A 15436-nucleotide genomic window follows, 5' to 3' on the forward strand; every position below is an offset into this window, starting at 1 on the left:
AATAGGTGGTTCACAAAAGAAATGTAAATGGCTAATAGGCATATGAAACTGGTATTTAACCTAGGATAATCAAAGAAGCTCAAATTAAATGTATTTTTTATCTGTCAAAGTGGCAACAATTTGAGAAAGATATTTAGTACTCTGCTGGTAGGAGTATCAGAGTTTGAATAGCTGCACTGAAAAGCATTTTTGCCTTCTTAAGCATGTCAAGAAGCTTAAGGTTTGTCCTTTAACTCAGCCCTGGGAGATTTTCCTAAGACAATAATGAAATAGAGATTAGAATGGGGAGTAATTTATGTCAGTGTTATCTGCAGTGGGGAAAAGTTGGAAATGTTTTGGTAAAATAAATATTGGCACATACATAGTATGGAATACTATGCAGCTATTAAAAATTACACTTTTGAAGAACATGGAAAAGTATTTTCAGTGTTAAGTGGGAAAAGAATTCCAAAGAGGTAAAACTATACACAATGTGATCCCAGTTATTTTTATTTTATATGTGAGTGGGTGCGTGTATGCAAAGAATGGAAGAAGATATTCCAAACATTATCAGTGGTTATGCTCAGGTAGTGGGATTTTAGGGGATCATTTTCTGTATTTTCCAAATTCCCTCTAAGCAGAAGAACAAAATGTTATTTTTAAAACTCATTCCCTTTTACTTTTATTTTTGTGCTTTTAGTTATTTAACATGATTCTTTTAAAGCCTTATGGTGTCAACTAATGTACAACCAGTAATATTAAATGCCAGGTGCTTTCACAGGGAAGGCAGATAATCCACACTCTAAACTACTTACTCTGTGGCTCTGGATGTGTTAGGTGCGTAAATTTTTAGCATGGGTGGATTTGTCAGTCAAGTGCCGTAAGTATAACATGACCATACCCCCTAAATGTAAAATGCAAAACTGTAAGACTCCTAGGAGATAACATAGGAGAAAACCTAGATGACCTTGTATATGGTGATGACTTTTTAGATTCAACATCAAAAGCACGATTCATGAAAGAAGTAACTGATAAGCTAGACTACATAGAAATTAAATACTTTTGCTCTGCAAAAGACAACGTGAAGAGAATGAGAAGACACGCCACAGACTGGGAGAAGATAGTTGCAAAAGACACGTTTGATGAGGGATTATTATCTAAAATATACAAAAACTCTTAAAATTCAACAATAAGAAAATTTAAAAATCCAATTAAAAAAATGGGCAAAAGACCTTACCAGACCAAGGAAGGTAGTCAGTTGGCAAGTAAGCATATGAAAAGATGCTCTACATCTTATGTCATTAGGGAAATGCAAATTAAAACAAGGAGATATGCCACTACATACCTGTCAGAATGGCCAAATTCCAGAGCACCGACAACACCACATGCTGGTGAGAACGTGGTGCAGCAGGAACTCTTAGATTGCGAGTGGGAATGCAAAGTGGTGCAGTCACTTTGAAAGGCAGTTTGTCAGTTTCTTATAAAAGTAAACATACTCTTCCCATACTCTCCAGCAGTCGTGCTCCTTGGTATCTACCCAAGGAGTTGAAAACTTATGTCTAAACACAAACCTGCACATGATATTTATAGCAGCTTTATTCATAATTGCCAAAGCTTGGAAGCAACACAGATGTACTTCAGTAGGTAAATGAATAAGTAAACTGTGAAACATCTAGACAAGGGAATATTATTCTGTGCTAAAAAGAAATGACCTATCAAGCCATTAAAAGACATGGAGGAACCTTAAGTGACTATCACCAACTGAAAGAAGCCAATCTGAAAAAGTAACTTAATGTATGATTCCTGCTATGTAACATTCTAGAAAAGGTAAAACTGTGGACATAGTACAGAAATCAGTGGTTGTCAGTGGTTGGGCACCAATGGGATAAGGGGATGAAAAGGTGGATTCACATAGGATTTTTAGAACAGTAAAACTACTCTGTATCAAACTGTAATGGTGGGTTATACATGTATACATGTCATTATACATTTGTCCAGACTCATAGAATGTACACCACCAAGAGTGAACCTTAAGGAGTTTAGGTGATATGGAGTATGTAGTGTCAGTATCGGTTCATCAGTTATAACAACTGTACAGTTCTGGTGGGGGATGTTGATATTAATAGGGGAGGCTGTGCATGTATGGGACAGGGCTATATGGGAAATCTCTGTGCCTTCCTTTTAATTTTGCTGTGAACCCAAGCTGCTCTAAAAAAGTAAATACATAAAACAAACAAACCCTCCTTCCCACCCTCCACTCCCCAAAATGATCATCCACACCTGGAGTGACATCATGACTTTTGAGAGAGTGTGTGTGTGTGTGTAGCATGGTGGCTAAGAGTATGGACTATAGACCAGATGACCTTACTCGCTCTGGAACCGTCAGTGAAGTATTTAACCTCTCTGTGCCTCAGTTTCCTCATCTATGAAATGGGGATAATAGAACCGCATTCAAGGTTGTTGTGAGGATTAAAAGAATACATGTAAGCCCTCAGTACACTGGCACATAATGCCTGCTCGGTATTTTTACTCTGACGCTCATTTCTCTTCTGTGAATGACTCAGTGCTTTTGATATATCACGTGCCGCCTCGAGCACTGTTACTTGCTATGCCGTCTTTAAAAAAAAATATTATTCCTGTATTTTTCCCCTTCTACTGAATCTTAACAAACATGCTGCTATTTCTTTCAACAAAACTCTGGAGCCTAGATCCTATTTCCCTTTCGCTGTTATTCTATTTCTTTTTTCCTCTCTTATAGCAGAATTGCTTCACAGAGTTTTCTGTATTTGCTGCCCAGATTCTTCACCTTCATTTTTCTCTTAAATCCATCTATTCAGGGGTTTCGACCCCCTCATTCCAGTGAATTTACTCTTGTCAAAGCACCAGTGACCTCCAGTGCTAAATCCATTGTCCGTTCTCCATCTTAAATCTCACTTGACCTCTTCTTAAAACCTTTTTTCCATTGGCTTTTAGGGCTCCACACTCTTCTGGTTTTCTTCCCAGCTCATTGTATGTGTATTCTCAGTCTCTGTTGTTGATTCCTCTCACCTCTCCAGCCTCTTAAGTTGGAGTCTCCAGAACTCAGTCCTTGGACCCCTTCTTCATCTACATATTCCTTTTGTATTGTCACCCAGCTTCCTGGCTTTAAATACTGTCATCTGGTGATGACTTTTCAAAAGTCTAGCCCAAACCTCTCCTCTCAACTCAAGACTTTTGTAGCCAGCAACCTGCTAGACCTTCCACTTGGATGTTTAATAGACCTCTCCAACTTCCAGCATTCCCAGTCTGAATTGCTGAACCTTAGCCCCTGCTCTACCTGTAGGGTTCTAGTGGAAGCACTATTCTTTCATTTGCTCAAGCGATAAACCTTGAAGTTATCCTTGACTCCTCTTTTTCTGTCACCTATATCCTGTCTGGAAATCCTTTAACTCTGCCTTCAGAATATATTACAGAATGTGACTATTTCTCACCACCTTCATCTCTATCAGTGGTCCAAGGTCTGGCCATTTCTCACCTAGATTACTCCTGTGGCCTCCAAACTGGTCTCCCTGTTTCTGCCTGTGCTTTTCCTCCACACTCTGTTCTGTCCTCAGCTCAGCTGGGCTGTTGGTGATCCTAACATAGTTTAGATGAAGTCACTCCTGCCTAAAAACAAAAGTCCTTACAGTTGCTCCCGAGGCCTTACTCAGTGTGGTTCCTGTTACTTCTTCATCCTTATGTCTGCTCCAGCCCAGCGACCTCCTTGCTGTTTCTTAAACATACCATGCTTCTGCCCCAGTGCCTTTGCATCTATTCTCTCCTTTGACTGGAATGATTTTCCCCAGTTATTTGCAAGGTTCACTCCCTACCTTTTAAAATCTTTGCTACCTTCTTGCTTTGCTACTTTCTCCGTGAGGCCTTTGATGATCATCCTGTAGCCTCTCCTCAGCACTCTCTGTCCCTCTTCCTGCATTACTTTTCTCTGAGCACTTAACACCTTTTGCAAAGATTTCACAGGTTCACATATTTGAAAGGACTCATAAGACTCCACTGAACATACTCACTTAAAGTTTTTATTTAAAGGCAACCGATAACAGTACAGCAAGAGAAGGAGTATAGGCAGGCATTAGGGATCTGAGAGACACCAGGCGTCTGTTTCTCATGTCCTTATATGCACACAGCAAACCCGGGACAGAACACCAAGATCTGTGCAGAAGTTTCCAGGGAGTCTTTTATGCCTCTCTGGTCACATAATCAAACCATGCTCTCTAACTGCTCATGCAGGTTGGAATCCATCAGTAAATAATTTGGCCCTGGGAAAGCCAGAGGCTCCTCAGAGGTAAGGATGGAGCTTTCTCAGTCTAGCTGTAAATTAACTTGATCCTATACACTTTCTAAAATACAACATAACTTTTTATTTTGTGTCTTACTTTGTAACACACACACATGCACACACTGATTGTAAGCTCCATGGAGGGCAGAACTCTTGACCATTTTGTTCATTATTGTATTCTGAGTTCCTACAATAGCACCTGGCACATAGCAGCTTGGCTCAGTAAACATGTTGCCGAGTAAATTATTAAATAAATGGAGTTTATTTCTAGCTACATAACTATATTATAAGAGTTTTTGTGAGCAGGAACCAGTAAAAAAGGAAGCTTTGTATCCTTCATGGCACCAGGGCCAGGGTTGGCAGACGGCAAACATTTGGTGGTTGACTGTTAGCAAAATGGGTCTTCAGGGGCCCACCGACCTCAGGTACCATTTCAGAGAGCCTCCTGGATGACTTGCAGCCAGGTGGCCAAGAACGATTTGAGCAATGTAATAATTCAAACCTATTCAAAGAGACGTTTTTGTTTTTAGCTCTTTTACTGAAGTATAACACCCATAGGACATCAGAATTTTTTCCTCTGCAGTCCTACAGGCTGTTTTTCAGTGACTTGGAACATTTGGTCAGCAGGTAATATCATTTTGCTTAGGGCCAATTTTTCTTAGAGTGCATTTCTGAATTTTTAATGTAAGTCACTGGGGAAATATGACTTCTTTAATCTTTTGTGAAACAAAACTATACTTGAATTTCCGAGTTTTATGTTGTAATGGAAAACATCAGTTAATCAGTTTCATATTTACATAGCAGACACGTTTGTAACATGTTTCTGATTTATTCTGTTACAATCCAGGTACGTCGTTTCAGAGAAAGCAGACAGAAGAATGAAGAAGATGATGAAGTTCGAGAGGTAATTTTTCTGAAAATTCCTTTATTATATGTCAGCTTGTTAAATCAGAATAACTAGTAGGTTTATTCAGAGTAGTCAGTCCACAGGATCTCTGTTGGGTGGGTAGGACTGAGCAGGGGTTGGCTGAGGACCGCTGCCTTTGACTTATTCCAATTCGGCCTACGAGTATTCTGCTTGCTGATATTCTCTTTTTTTCCTTTTGCTCTTGTTGAAAACTTACTTAATTGTGCATGTGTGTATGTGGTGGGTGCGGGCATGGAGGGGAGGTGCAGGAATAGTAGCCCGAAGAAATCTTTTTTTTTTTTTTTTTTTTTTAATTTATTTATTTTATTTATGGCTGTGTTGGGTCTTCGTTTCTGTGCGAGGGCTTTCTCTAGTTGCGGCAAGCGGGGGCCACTCTTCATCACGGTGCGCGGGCCTCTCACTGTCGTGGCCTCTCTTGTTGCGGAGCACAGGCTCCAGACGCGCAGGCTCAGTAGTTGTGGCTCACGGGCCCAGTTGCTCCGCGGCATGTGGGATCTTCCCAGACCAGGGCTCGAACCCGTGTCCCCTGCATCGGCAGGCAGATTCTCAACCACTGCGCCACCAGGGAAGCCCCCGAAGTGCTCTTTTTAATGAAAATAATTCCCAACTGCTATTAGAGCATCTTATCAGTATAAAATCTTACCCTACTGAGCTGATATTGTTCGGGGCAAAAAGAAAGAAACTTAGTGTTTTGGTCAGCAGTGTCATCATAGGTAAATACACAGTGTCCACTGGCCTTTCTAAAATGTGGAAATTAGCCTGTTCACCCTCATCACTGTCTTTTCAGTCACTTTGGAGATTAGGGACTTGAGGTTAGCAACCGTTAACTGAAACTTCGGGCCTCTTTCTGATACTTGGTGAATTCATGATTGAAATATATTTTCCTGTTTTCTAATTGTCCTTAGTGTTTGATGATTGCTGTCTAGTACTTAAAAATTATGTTATCAATTATTTACTTTTGGGCTTTTGTCTTGATTGCTCTCCTTCAGCATTTTGTATAGTACCTGTTGTGGGTAGCCATTCTGTTTTTTATTAGGAATATAAATATGAAAAAGGTGTAGTCTGTGTCCACCAGAGATTCTCAATTTGGTAGGTGAGACAGATAGATATATGTAGAAAGAAAATTTTAAACGTTATGACCTGAAGTTTCATCCTCACTGAGTTCATACAACTGTCCATTTTCGTTCCCTAAATATTTCAGAACTGTAGCTGACAGGCGGTGAATTGGAAAGAGTTGAAACGTGACATATCCCTCAGATTAACTTTGACAGGTCCCACTGTCTTCTCTGCTACAATAAAAAGGGGATAAATAGGAGCCCTCTCCCCCCTTTTTAAATAATATTTTTTGCCTTATTTTAAGCACACTCCTTAGGCAAAAGTCAAGACCTGAGTCACTAAGGAGAGAAGGAAAAGCACCCTGCTTAAGGAGAGGGAGACTCAATTTACTCTTTTCCCCCCTGAATTCTTCCAAAGGAATCCTGTTTAGTAGTTGACTACTAGGTAATACCACAGCCTTTAAGGTCAAGGAGTTTTAGACTCTGATAGGAAAAATCGATTATCAAATAATTCTTCTGTACCATCTTTAGCGGTCATAAGATAGACTCTAGGTTTTTGTGGGGTTTTTTTCTTTTAATGAAACTTCCAAGTCTAAATCTGATTTACTTCATCATCTGACATTCCATACTTGCTATTTAGGATTTTTTAACTGATCCAGTAATGCCACTTACCTGGAATTTTAGGGAATAGGAAAGTGACCCTGTTGGTGTTGTGGGTTTTTTCTTTTCTCTGTCTTACTATAGAAGTTTGATGTTCTGGGACACTCCTCCCCTCCAAGTTGTGTCCCACTTCATTAGAATATGAAGAAATATGAACAGTATAGTAACTCAGTTAATAACCTGTCTTTAAAAAGAATATGCTAGGATAACCTTCTAAATGTCTAGTTGTAATAGGTTTCACAGATCTCTTTCCCTTATACCACTTAACACTATCCATGCAGTAAGATAGGAAATTTTGCAACATAAGCTAACATTACCAGCAATAGTACCAGTATTGACTGCAGTGTTTTCCCACACCGTGTCTTTCATTAATAGCCTTCAGTAATTGATTACAGAACTAAAAGCTACCACCATCCACTAAATTTCACACTCAACATTCCCAATATCAAAGTCATTCTCCTAAATAAATGTATTGAGAAAAAATAGAACTGGTTACCTATTTGACTTTATTCATTACTGTTTTCAAGGGGAAAAGGGAAATGGTATTTATTAAATTTTTGCTATGTGCATTACTTATACTAATCTCAGTTTCTATTTTACAAATGAGGAACCTGAGACCAGACTTCAGGTCACATGGTGGGGCTGGATTTTGAACCTATTCTACCTCCGAGTCTGCACTTTTCCACCATACTATGTCCTTTCAGGGCTTTATATTATAATAACATTAATACAAGGTATGGCCAATGAATGGCTAAAAATTTAAGACTTCTAAAATCATGCAGCACGTGAAGATCACTTTATAATAAGCATAGAATCAATTGCTTTTTAAATTTTTTTACAAGGTGATTTTTGGAAACTAAGAGGAGAAAGCTATAGATTAGGGATCCCCTACCACATTTATTATATTTGTATTCATCTTATACAGAGTGCCCTTAAAGTAGAAAAGGAAGTTTGCCAAATGGTAAGAATGAATGCTAGAAAGAAATGATTCTTGGTTCTTGGATTATTTGACTTAAACTTGATTAACTTTTTCTTTTTTGTTTTGTTTTGTTTTTTAGGCCGCACTATGCGGCATGCGGGATCTTAGTTCCCCGACCAGGGATTGAACCCGTGCCCCCTGCATTGGGAGCACAGAATCTTAACCACTGGACCGCCAGGGAAGTCCCTTGATTAACTTTTTCAATTTCACAGATTATAGAAATATTCCTTTATAATGGACCCTTTGTGTTTGAAATCACTAATCTCAGTTTTTCATTAGTCTTTTAAAGAGTAAGAGTGAATATTTTATTCAAGGATGGTAAGGAGAGGGTATGAGAAATTTCATATGGGAGTTTTTCAGAAGAAAGAACTTTGGAGTTCAGATTTTCAGCTATATTTTAAGACTATAACAGGTAATCAGGGCTTCTTAGGTAATTTTTTAGTATGCCATAGGGTATTATAAATTTTTTCATTCTCAGCATTCTATTTTGAACTTGACTAATAGAGTTTGAGACTTTCCCAAGCTGTGGTTCACAGTTTTGCAGAATTATTTAGCTCAGAATATGAATCCCAGTATCATACTTAAATTATTTAAACAGACAAACAAAAGCATTAGTCCTTCCAGTAGAGAAAAAACATGCTTTAATGTCTTTTTGTTCACATAGAAACACTCTCAAGTATTTTCTTTAATTATAAGTTCATATTTAAATAAAAGGCCAAATAGTAAATATTTTAGGCTTTGCAAGCCATATATGGTGTCTGTCACGTATTTTTTTTTTTTACAATCCTTTAAAAATGTAAAAACTCTTCTTAGTCTGATCCACAGTCCATAGTTGGACTGGGCCTCTGATTTCTTTCTTATGTTCTATCTGAATTTGAGGCAGGGTTGATACCCTCTTTTAAACTGTAATACCAAGTGAAGAGTGAAAAGGCAACCAATAGCATGGGAGAAAATATTTGCAAATCATATATCTGATAAAGGATTAATAACCAGAATATATAAAGGGCTCCTAAAATTCAACACAAAAAACAACCTAATTTAAAAATGAACAAAGGGCTTGAATAGATATTTCTCTAAAGAAGAAATACAAGTAACCAAAAAACACATGAAATGATGCTCAACATCACTAATCACTAGGAGATTCTAATCAAAACCATGAGATACAATTCACACCCCTTTGGATGGCTATTATCCAAAAATTAGAAAGTAACAAGTATTGACAAGAAAATAGAGAAATTGGAACCCTTGTGCATTGCTGGTGGGAAGATAAAAGCTACTGTGGAAAACAGTATAATGGTCCCTCAGAAAATTAAACATAGAATTGCCATATGATCTAGTGATTCCACTTCTGTGTATTTACCAAAAAAAATTGAAAGCAGGGACTCGAACATCTATTTGTACACCAATGTTCATAACATTATTTACAATAGCCCACAGGTAGTAACGATCCAAAGTCTATCAAAAGATGAATGGGTAAACAAGATGTGATAGATACATCCATTGGAATATTCTTTAGCCTTACAAGGAATGAAATTGAAGTATAGAATGGTACATACTATATCATGGATAAACCTTCAAAACATTATACTAAGTGAAGTAAGTCGGACATAAAAGAACAAATACTATATGATTCCACTTACATGAGATACCTAGAGTAGTCAAATTCATACAGACAGAAAGTAGAAGAGTGATTATCGGGGTTTGTGGGGGGCGGTTAGGGAATGAAGGGTTATTTAATGGGTATGGAGTTTCAGTTAGGGATTATGAAAAAGTTGTGGCAATGGATGATGGCAGTGGTTGTACAACAGTGTGAATGTACTTAATGCCACTGAAATACACACATAAAAATGGTTAAAATGGTAAATTTTTATGTTACGTATATATTACTACAAAAAAGTGCAATAATACTAGGGTAGTATATTTTTAAATCTCGCAAAAAGTATATGGAAACATTGTCTTGCCATTGGCCCTATGCCTCCACTCATGAGGTAAATTCATAGAAGTAATGTAGTTCAAAGATATCAGTAAAGTCCACAGTCTGTTGTACAGAAAGATAAAGTATTATCTGAGTATAATGTTTGAGGTGCTAAAATGAAGATGTAGTATTTAGACAAAGGCAAAGTATGAAATTTGGCAATGGTGATAATTCATTCAAAGAAGTAATAATCATAAAAAGGCATATGTGTTTAAAATTTTGCTAGATTCTGCCAAATCACTCCAAATATGTTACACCAGTTCCTCTCCCGACCAATAGTATTAGGGAGTGCTTATTTCCCTGCATCCTTATGGTCATGACATATTACTACATCTTTTGATCTTTACAAATCTTAAGTGGTGAGAAATTATTTCTTACTGTTGCTTTTAACTCATACTACTTGTATTACTAGTGAGTCTGAGCAATTTTTATGTTTGTAAGTTATATTTATATGAAACACCTGATCATGTTCTTTGCATAGAATATTCTTTTCTTTTGGCTAGGGCATTGGTCTTTCTGTAATTGGTTTATAAGAGCACTCGGGTGAAAGTGTGTGCACACTCTGTATGTGTATTTGTGTAGTTACAGAGTTAGGGTTTTTGTTATGTAAAAGAAGTATCCACTTGTTCCTGAGAGTTTTTTGTTTGCTTGTTTAAGTCCAGAATGGGTAATGAATTAAGAGCTTTTTTGGCATCTGTGAAGATAAGCATGCAGGGTTCTTCCTCCTGTGTTCTGTTAATATGGCGAATTATATTATTTCCTATCCTATTATTGACCCAACCTTAGTATCATTTTGTGAAGCCCCTGATAATAGGTGTACTGGTCTTTCCACGTGCCCTGGGATTCCTTTTGTTCGCTTTGATATTCATGAGTAAGAAAGATACTGTAATTTTCCTTTTGTGCATGCAGTCCTTTATCAGTTTTCAGTACCATGTTATGCTGGCGTTATAAAAACCAGCCGGAAGCTTGCTTTCTTTATGCTCTGTTCCTATTGAAATAGCCATGGAATCATCTGTTCTTTGAAGATTTGGTAGAATTTACCTGTGAAGCTTTCTGGTTGTGATCCTTTTCGGGAGTGTAGTTCTTTTAAGAATTTTCTCAAAATGTTGTTAATTAGTCTGTTGAGACTGTCTAACTTTTCTTGATTCAGTTTAGGTCATTTATTTTCCAAAGTACTTAGAACTGAGCAGAGTGTTTTATCATAATTCTTTTAATTTTCCTTAGATCTTTTCCCCCTCCATTCTCCTTTCTTTGCTTTAATTTAACAATTCATTTTTAAATTGTTTCACGTGTTCTGATATGCAGTATTTTTATTATCATTTTCTAGGTATTCTACAATTTTGTTTTGTTTTGCAGTTTGGAGTCCAGGCTTTTGTCTTATTAATTTCTAATTTTATTGCATTGTGATTAGAAAGTATGATAAAATTCTTTTTACTATTTAGAATTGATGTTTTTCTTAGCATCCCATTATATATCGGTTAAAACATTTCATGGGGTTTTGAAAAGAAGTATATTGTTTATTTTCAGAGTACAGAGTTCAACATGTATCAGTTAGATCTACCTTATTATGTAATTCAGGTCTCCTTTTTTCTTTTAAATATACATATATTTTATTTTATTTTATTTTATAAATTTATTTATTTATTTTTGGCTGCCTTGGGTCTTCGTTGCTGTGCACAGGCTTTCTCTAGTTGCGGCGAGCGGGGGCTACTCTTCGTTGTGGTGCGCGGGCTTCTCATTGCGGAGGCTTCTCTTGTTGCGGAGCACAGGCTCTAGGCGGACAGGCTTCAGTAGTTGTGGCACGTGGGCTCAGTAGTTGTGGCTCATGGGCTCTAGAGTGCAGGCTCAGTAGTTGTGGTGCACGGGCTTAGTTGCTCCGCGGCACGTGGGATCTTCCCGGACCAGGGCTCGAACCCGTGTCCCCTGCATTGGCAGGCGGATTCTTAACCACTGTGCCACCAGGGAAGTCCCTGTATATGTATATTTTAATGTAGAGCTAGTTCTCGTTTTTCATGGTAGTTGTGTTCTATAAAGTCACTGTAAACACTGAGTGAACACTGAACTGTTGCTCCTAGGGGAAATACAGGAATAGGTTCCTGCCAGCCACTGGTTACAACATTTTTGTTAACTGATTAATACATAACCTTTTCCATGTGTGTTTCTGTTTTAAGACCTTACTCAATATATATCATTGATTCATTAGCATTGGACTTGTGGCCCATTCAGCGCATGCCTTAATGAAGCGTATATGACGCGTGTGTTTCCTCCATAAGGCACATCACAGCTTCTTGCACTTAGGAACCCTAGACAGCGCTTCAGCACTACATTGGGGGCCGTTTTAAAAGTAAAATCCCCAGCTGGAAGCACAAAATTGTGAACACGGCACTAAACGTACTATGAAAAGGATACTCGTTTAAAGAAGGCTGAGTGTCGCCTCGTTCGACCTCATCTGGGAAGGTGTGTGTCAGGCGATTCAGAATTTTCACCTCTCTGCACGTGTCCATGAATGACCACAAACGCATCAGGAGTTAGAAATTAATTTTGGCAAGTAGGTGAATTTGCATATACGGAGTCTGAAAATTATGAGGATTGACTGTACTTCATCTGGGACAAGAAAGATGAATTGAAATCTTTTTCAACTATTTTTTCTCTGTATCTTTTTGGTTGTATTTCCTAAAGTTTTGTTCTTTTGGAGTTGTAATGCCATGTTGAGCCGTTCCCGTAGTGACTTAGCTGTTGTTTCACTTCAGCAAGTTCATCAGCGTGAAGCTGGGTTACCTCCACCTCCCCCGACCCGCTGCACTCCTGCTTCTGCCCTGCCTGCTCTGTGCTTATCTCCTCATCTAGCCCTGTCTCTCCATATTTCATGGCATCACACAGAGCTTAGAAAAGCTCTAGATGCCTATTCTTAGACCCAGAACTAGTCATTCCAAGCAAGAGAGACTGTTGTCATGGCCTCTTGGCATGGGTAGATCAATTTTGGAGCTCTCTGCACTGTCTGAAACTCTTCTCAACCTTCTCCCTTAGCCAGACCAAATATTCACTATACCCATTAACTCTTTCTCCTAGGTTTTGTGTTTTGTGGGTGGAGCAATTTTCTAATTTTATTCAAAAAGATATTTTTAAAATTTTTGTTCTCCTTGTTACATTTTGATAGGTTTAAAGGAAGAGATCAGGGCAGCATTGCTCTTACTCTGTTTTTAATCAGAAAATCTATATTAATTTCAGAGTTGGGATATTTCATTAAGTCTCAAACTTGTCTTTTCTAGACAGTTTCTTATCAAATTAAAATTTATTAAGTTAAAATCTTGGCCCTCAGGTTTTTATTATTTCCAGGCTTTCAATTGTTTTGTTCTACCTAATTCTTTTTACTATATATTTGTAAGAGATTATTGCTTATGTTTTTCTGATTATAAAAGTAATATTTTAGAAAACGTACATTGTAGCAAATTTGTAATATTCAAGAATAATGAAGAAAACAAAAAGCACCCTAAAATGTCATCACCCAGAGATAGCAGCTATTTTTGGTGAGTTTTTTTCTTTTTTCTTTTCTTTTTTTTTTAATTTCATGAAACAAGAAGTCACTATCTTTTGTTTAAATCCATACACCTAAAACAAATATCATATAATATCGCTTATATGTGGAATCTAGAAAAATGGTACAGATGAACTTATTTGCAAAGCAGAAATAGAGACACAGATGTAGAGAACAAACGTATGGATACCAAGGGGGGAAGGGAGGGTGAGATGAATTGGGAGATTAGGATTGACATATATGCACTACTGTATATAAAATAGATAACTAATGAGAACCTACTGTATAACACAGGGAGCTCTACTCAATGCTCTTTGGTGACCTAAATGGGAAGGAAATCTAAAAAAGAGGGGATATATATACACGTATAACTGATTCACTTTGCTGTACAGCAGAAACTAACACTACATTGTAAAGCAACTATACTCCAACAAAAATTAATTAAAAAAAAATAAATCCATACACCTATTCTCAGTCTTCATCTGGGTTGAACTCTCAGCATCTTTTAAAATAAAACTATTTTTCAAAAAAAAATTAAGAAAACAAGTCCATTTACAAGAACATCAAAAAGAGTAAAATACTTAGGAATAAACCCAATAAAAGAAACATAAGACTTGCACAATAAAAATCATAAAATGTTACTGAAAGTAATTTTAAAAGTCCTAAAAAAAAAAGTACTAAATAAATGAAATGATATCCCATGTTCATGAATTGGAAGACTTAGTACTGTTTAGATGACAGTAATCCCCAAACCCCATCTGCCTTTTTCTCTTTTTTTTTTTTTTTGGCAGAAATTGACAAACTGATCCTAAAGTAATGGTAATTAAAACAGTGTGGTACTGGGATAAGGCTAGACAAATAGATCCATGAAGCAGAATCAAGAATCCAGAAATAAACTCTGACATTTATGGTTAATTGGTTTTCCAGAAGGGTGCCAAGATAATTCAATGGGGGAAAGAACAGTCTTTTCAACAAATGGTGTAGGGACAACTGGATATCCATGTGCGAAAGAGGCTGGATCCCTGTATCACACAGTATAAAAAAATTAGCTCAAAATGGATCAAAGAAGGGGAAAAAAAGGATCAAAGACCTAAATATATGCACTAAAAACATAAAACTCTTAGAAGAAAATATAGGAGTGGATCTTTGTGACTCTGGATTAGGCAATGGCTTCTTAGATATGACACCAAAAGCTCAAGCAACAAAAGAAAAAATAAACTGGAATTCATCAAAACTTAAAACTTTTGTGCTTCAAAGGACGCCATCAAAAAGGGAACAGACAACCCAAGAAATGTAGAAAATATCTGCAAATCATATATCTGATAAGGGTTCGATATTCAGAACAAATAGAGAACACTTATAAGCCAACAATAAAAAGACAGATAGCCCACTTCAAAAATGGGCAAAGAATTTGAATAGACATTTCTGCAAAAAGATACACAAATGAAAAGATGCTCAACATGATTAGCCACGAAGGAAATGCAAACCAAACCCACACTAATACACCATTTCATATCCATTTGATCTTTTGTTGGGTCTTCATTGCTGCACGTGGGCTTTCTCTAGTTGCATCGAGCAGGGGCTGCTCGTCACTGTTGTGCGCAGGCTTCTCATTGTGGTGGCTTCTCTTGTTATGGAGAACAGGCTCTAGGTGCATGGGCTTCAGTAGTTGTGGTGCGTGGGCTTCAGTAGTTGTGGTGCGTGGGCTTAGTTGCTCCGCAGCATGTGGGATCTTCCTGGACCAGGGCTCGAACCCGTGTCCCCTGCATTGGCAGGCAGAATCTTAACCACTGCGCCACCATGGAAGTCCACATCCACGTGATCTTGATGCTTGGAACATTCTTTTTGGGTGGCACGGGGTTCATGACACAAGATTATTTTTCTTTCTCTATAGATTGTTACTTTAATTGGTTCTTCACTAGAGAAACAAGAATCTCATAATTGGTTCTCATTACTTGCTTGTAAAGCTCCTTCTGCCATGCCTCTAGATTCTGCCATTCTTGCTCGGAGAAA

At 37.6% G+C, this 15436-nt stretch overlaps 1 protein-coding gene across 2 annotated transcripts in view; it reads left to right on the top strand.

Moving 5' to 3' along the window:
• MRE11 (MRE11 homolog, double strand break repair nuclease) overlaps positions 1-15436 on the top strand; it is a 68040-nt gene that overhangs the window by 35118 nt on the left and 17486 nt on the right. For both annotated transcript variants that reach the window (XM_059930572.1, XM_059930573.1), the window contains exon 14: positions 5139-5195. In XM_059930572.1, the coding sequence (XP_059786555.1) occupies positions 5139-5195 (57 nt within the window). The remainder of the gene's footprint in view (positions 1-5138; positions 5196-15436) is intronic.

This window comes from Balaenoptera ricei, chromosome 8, assembly GCF_028023285.1.
Source record: "Balaenoptera ricei isolate mBalRic1 chromosome 8, mBalRic1.hap2, whole genome shotgun sequence".
In the NCBI taxonomy this organism is placed as follows: Eukaryota; Metazoa; Chordata; class Mammalia; order Artiodactyla; family Balaenopteridae; genus Balaenoptera; species Balaenoptera ricei.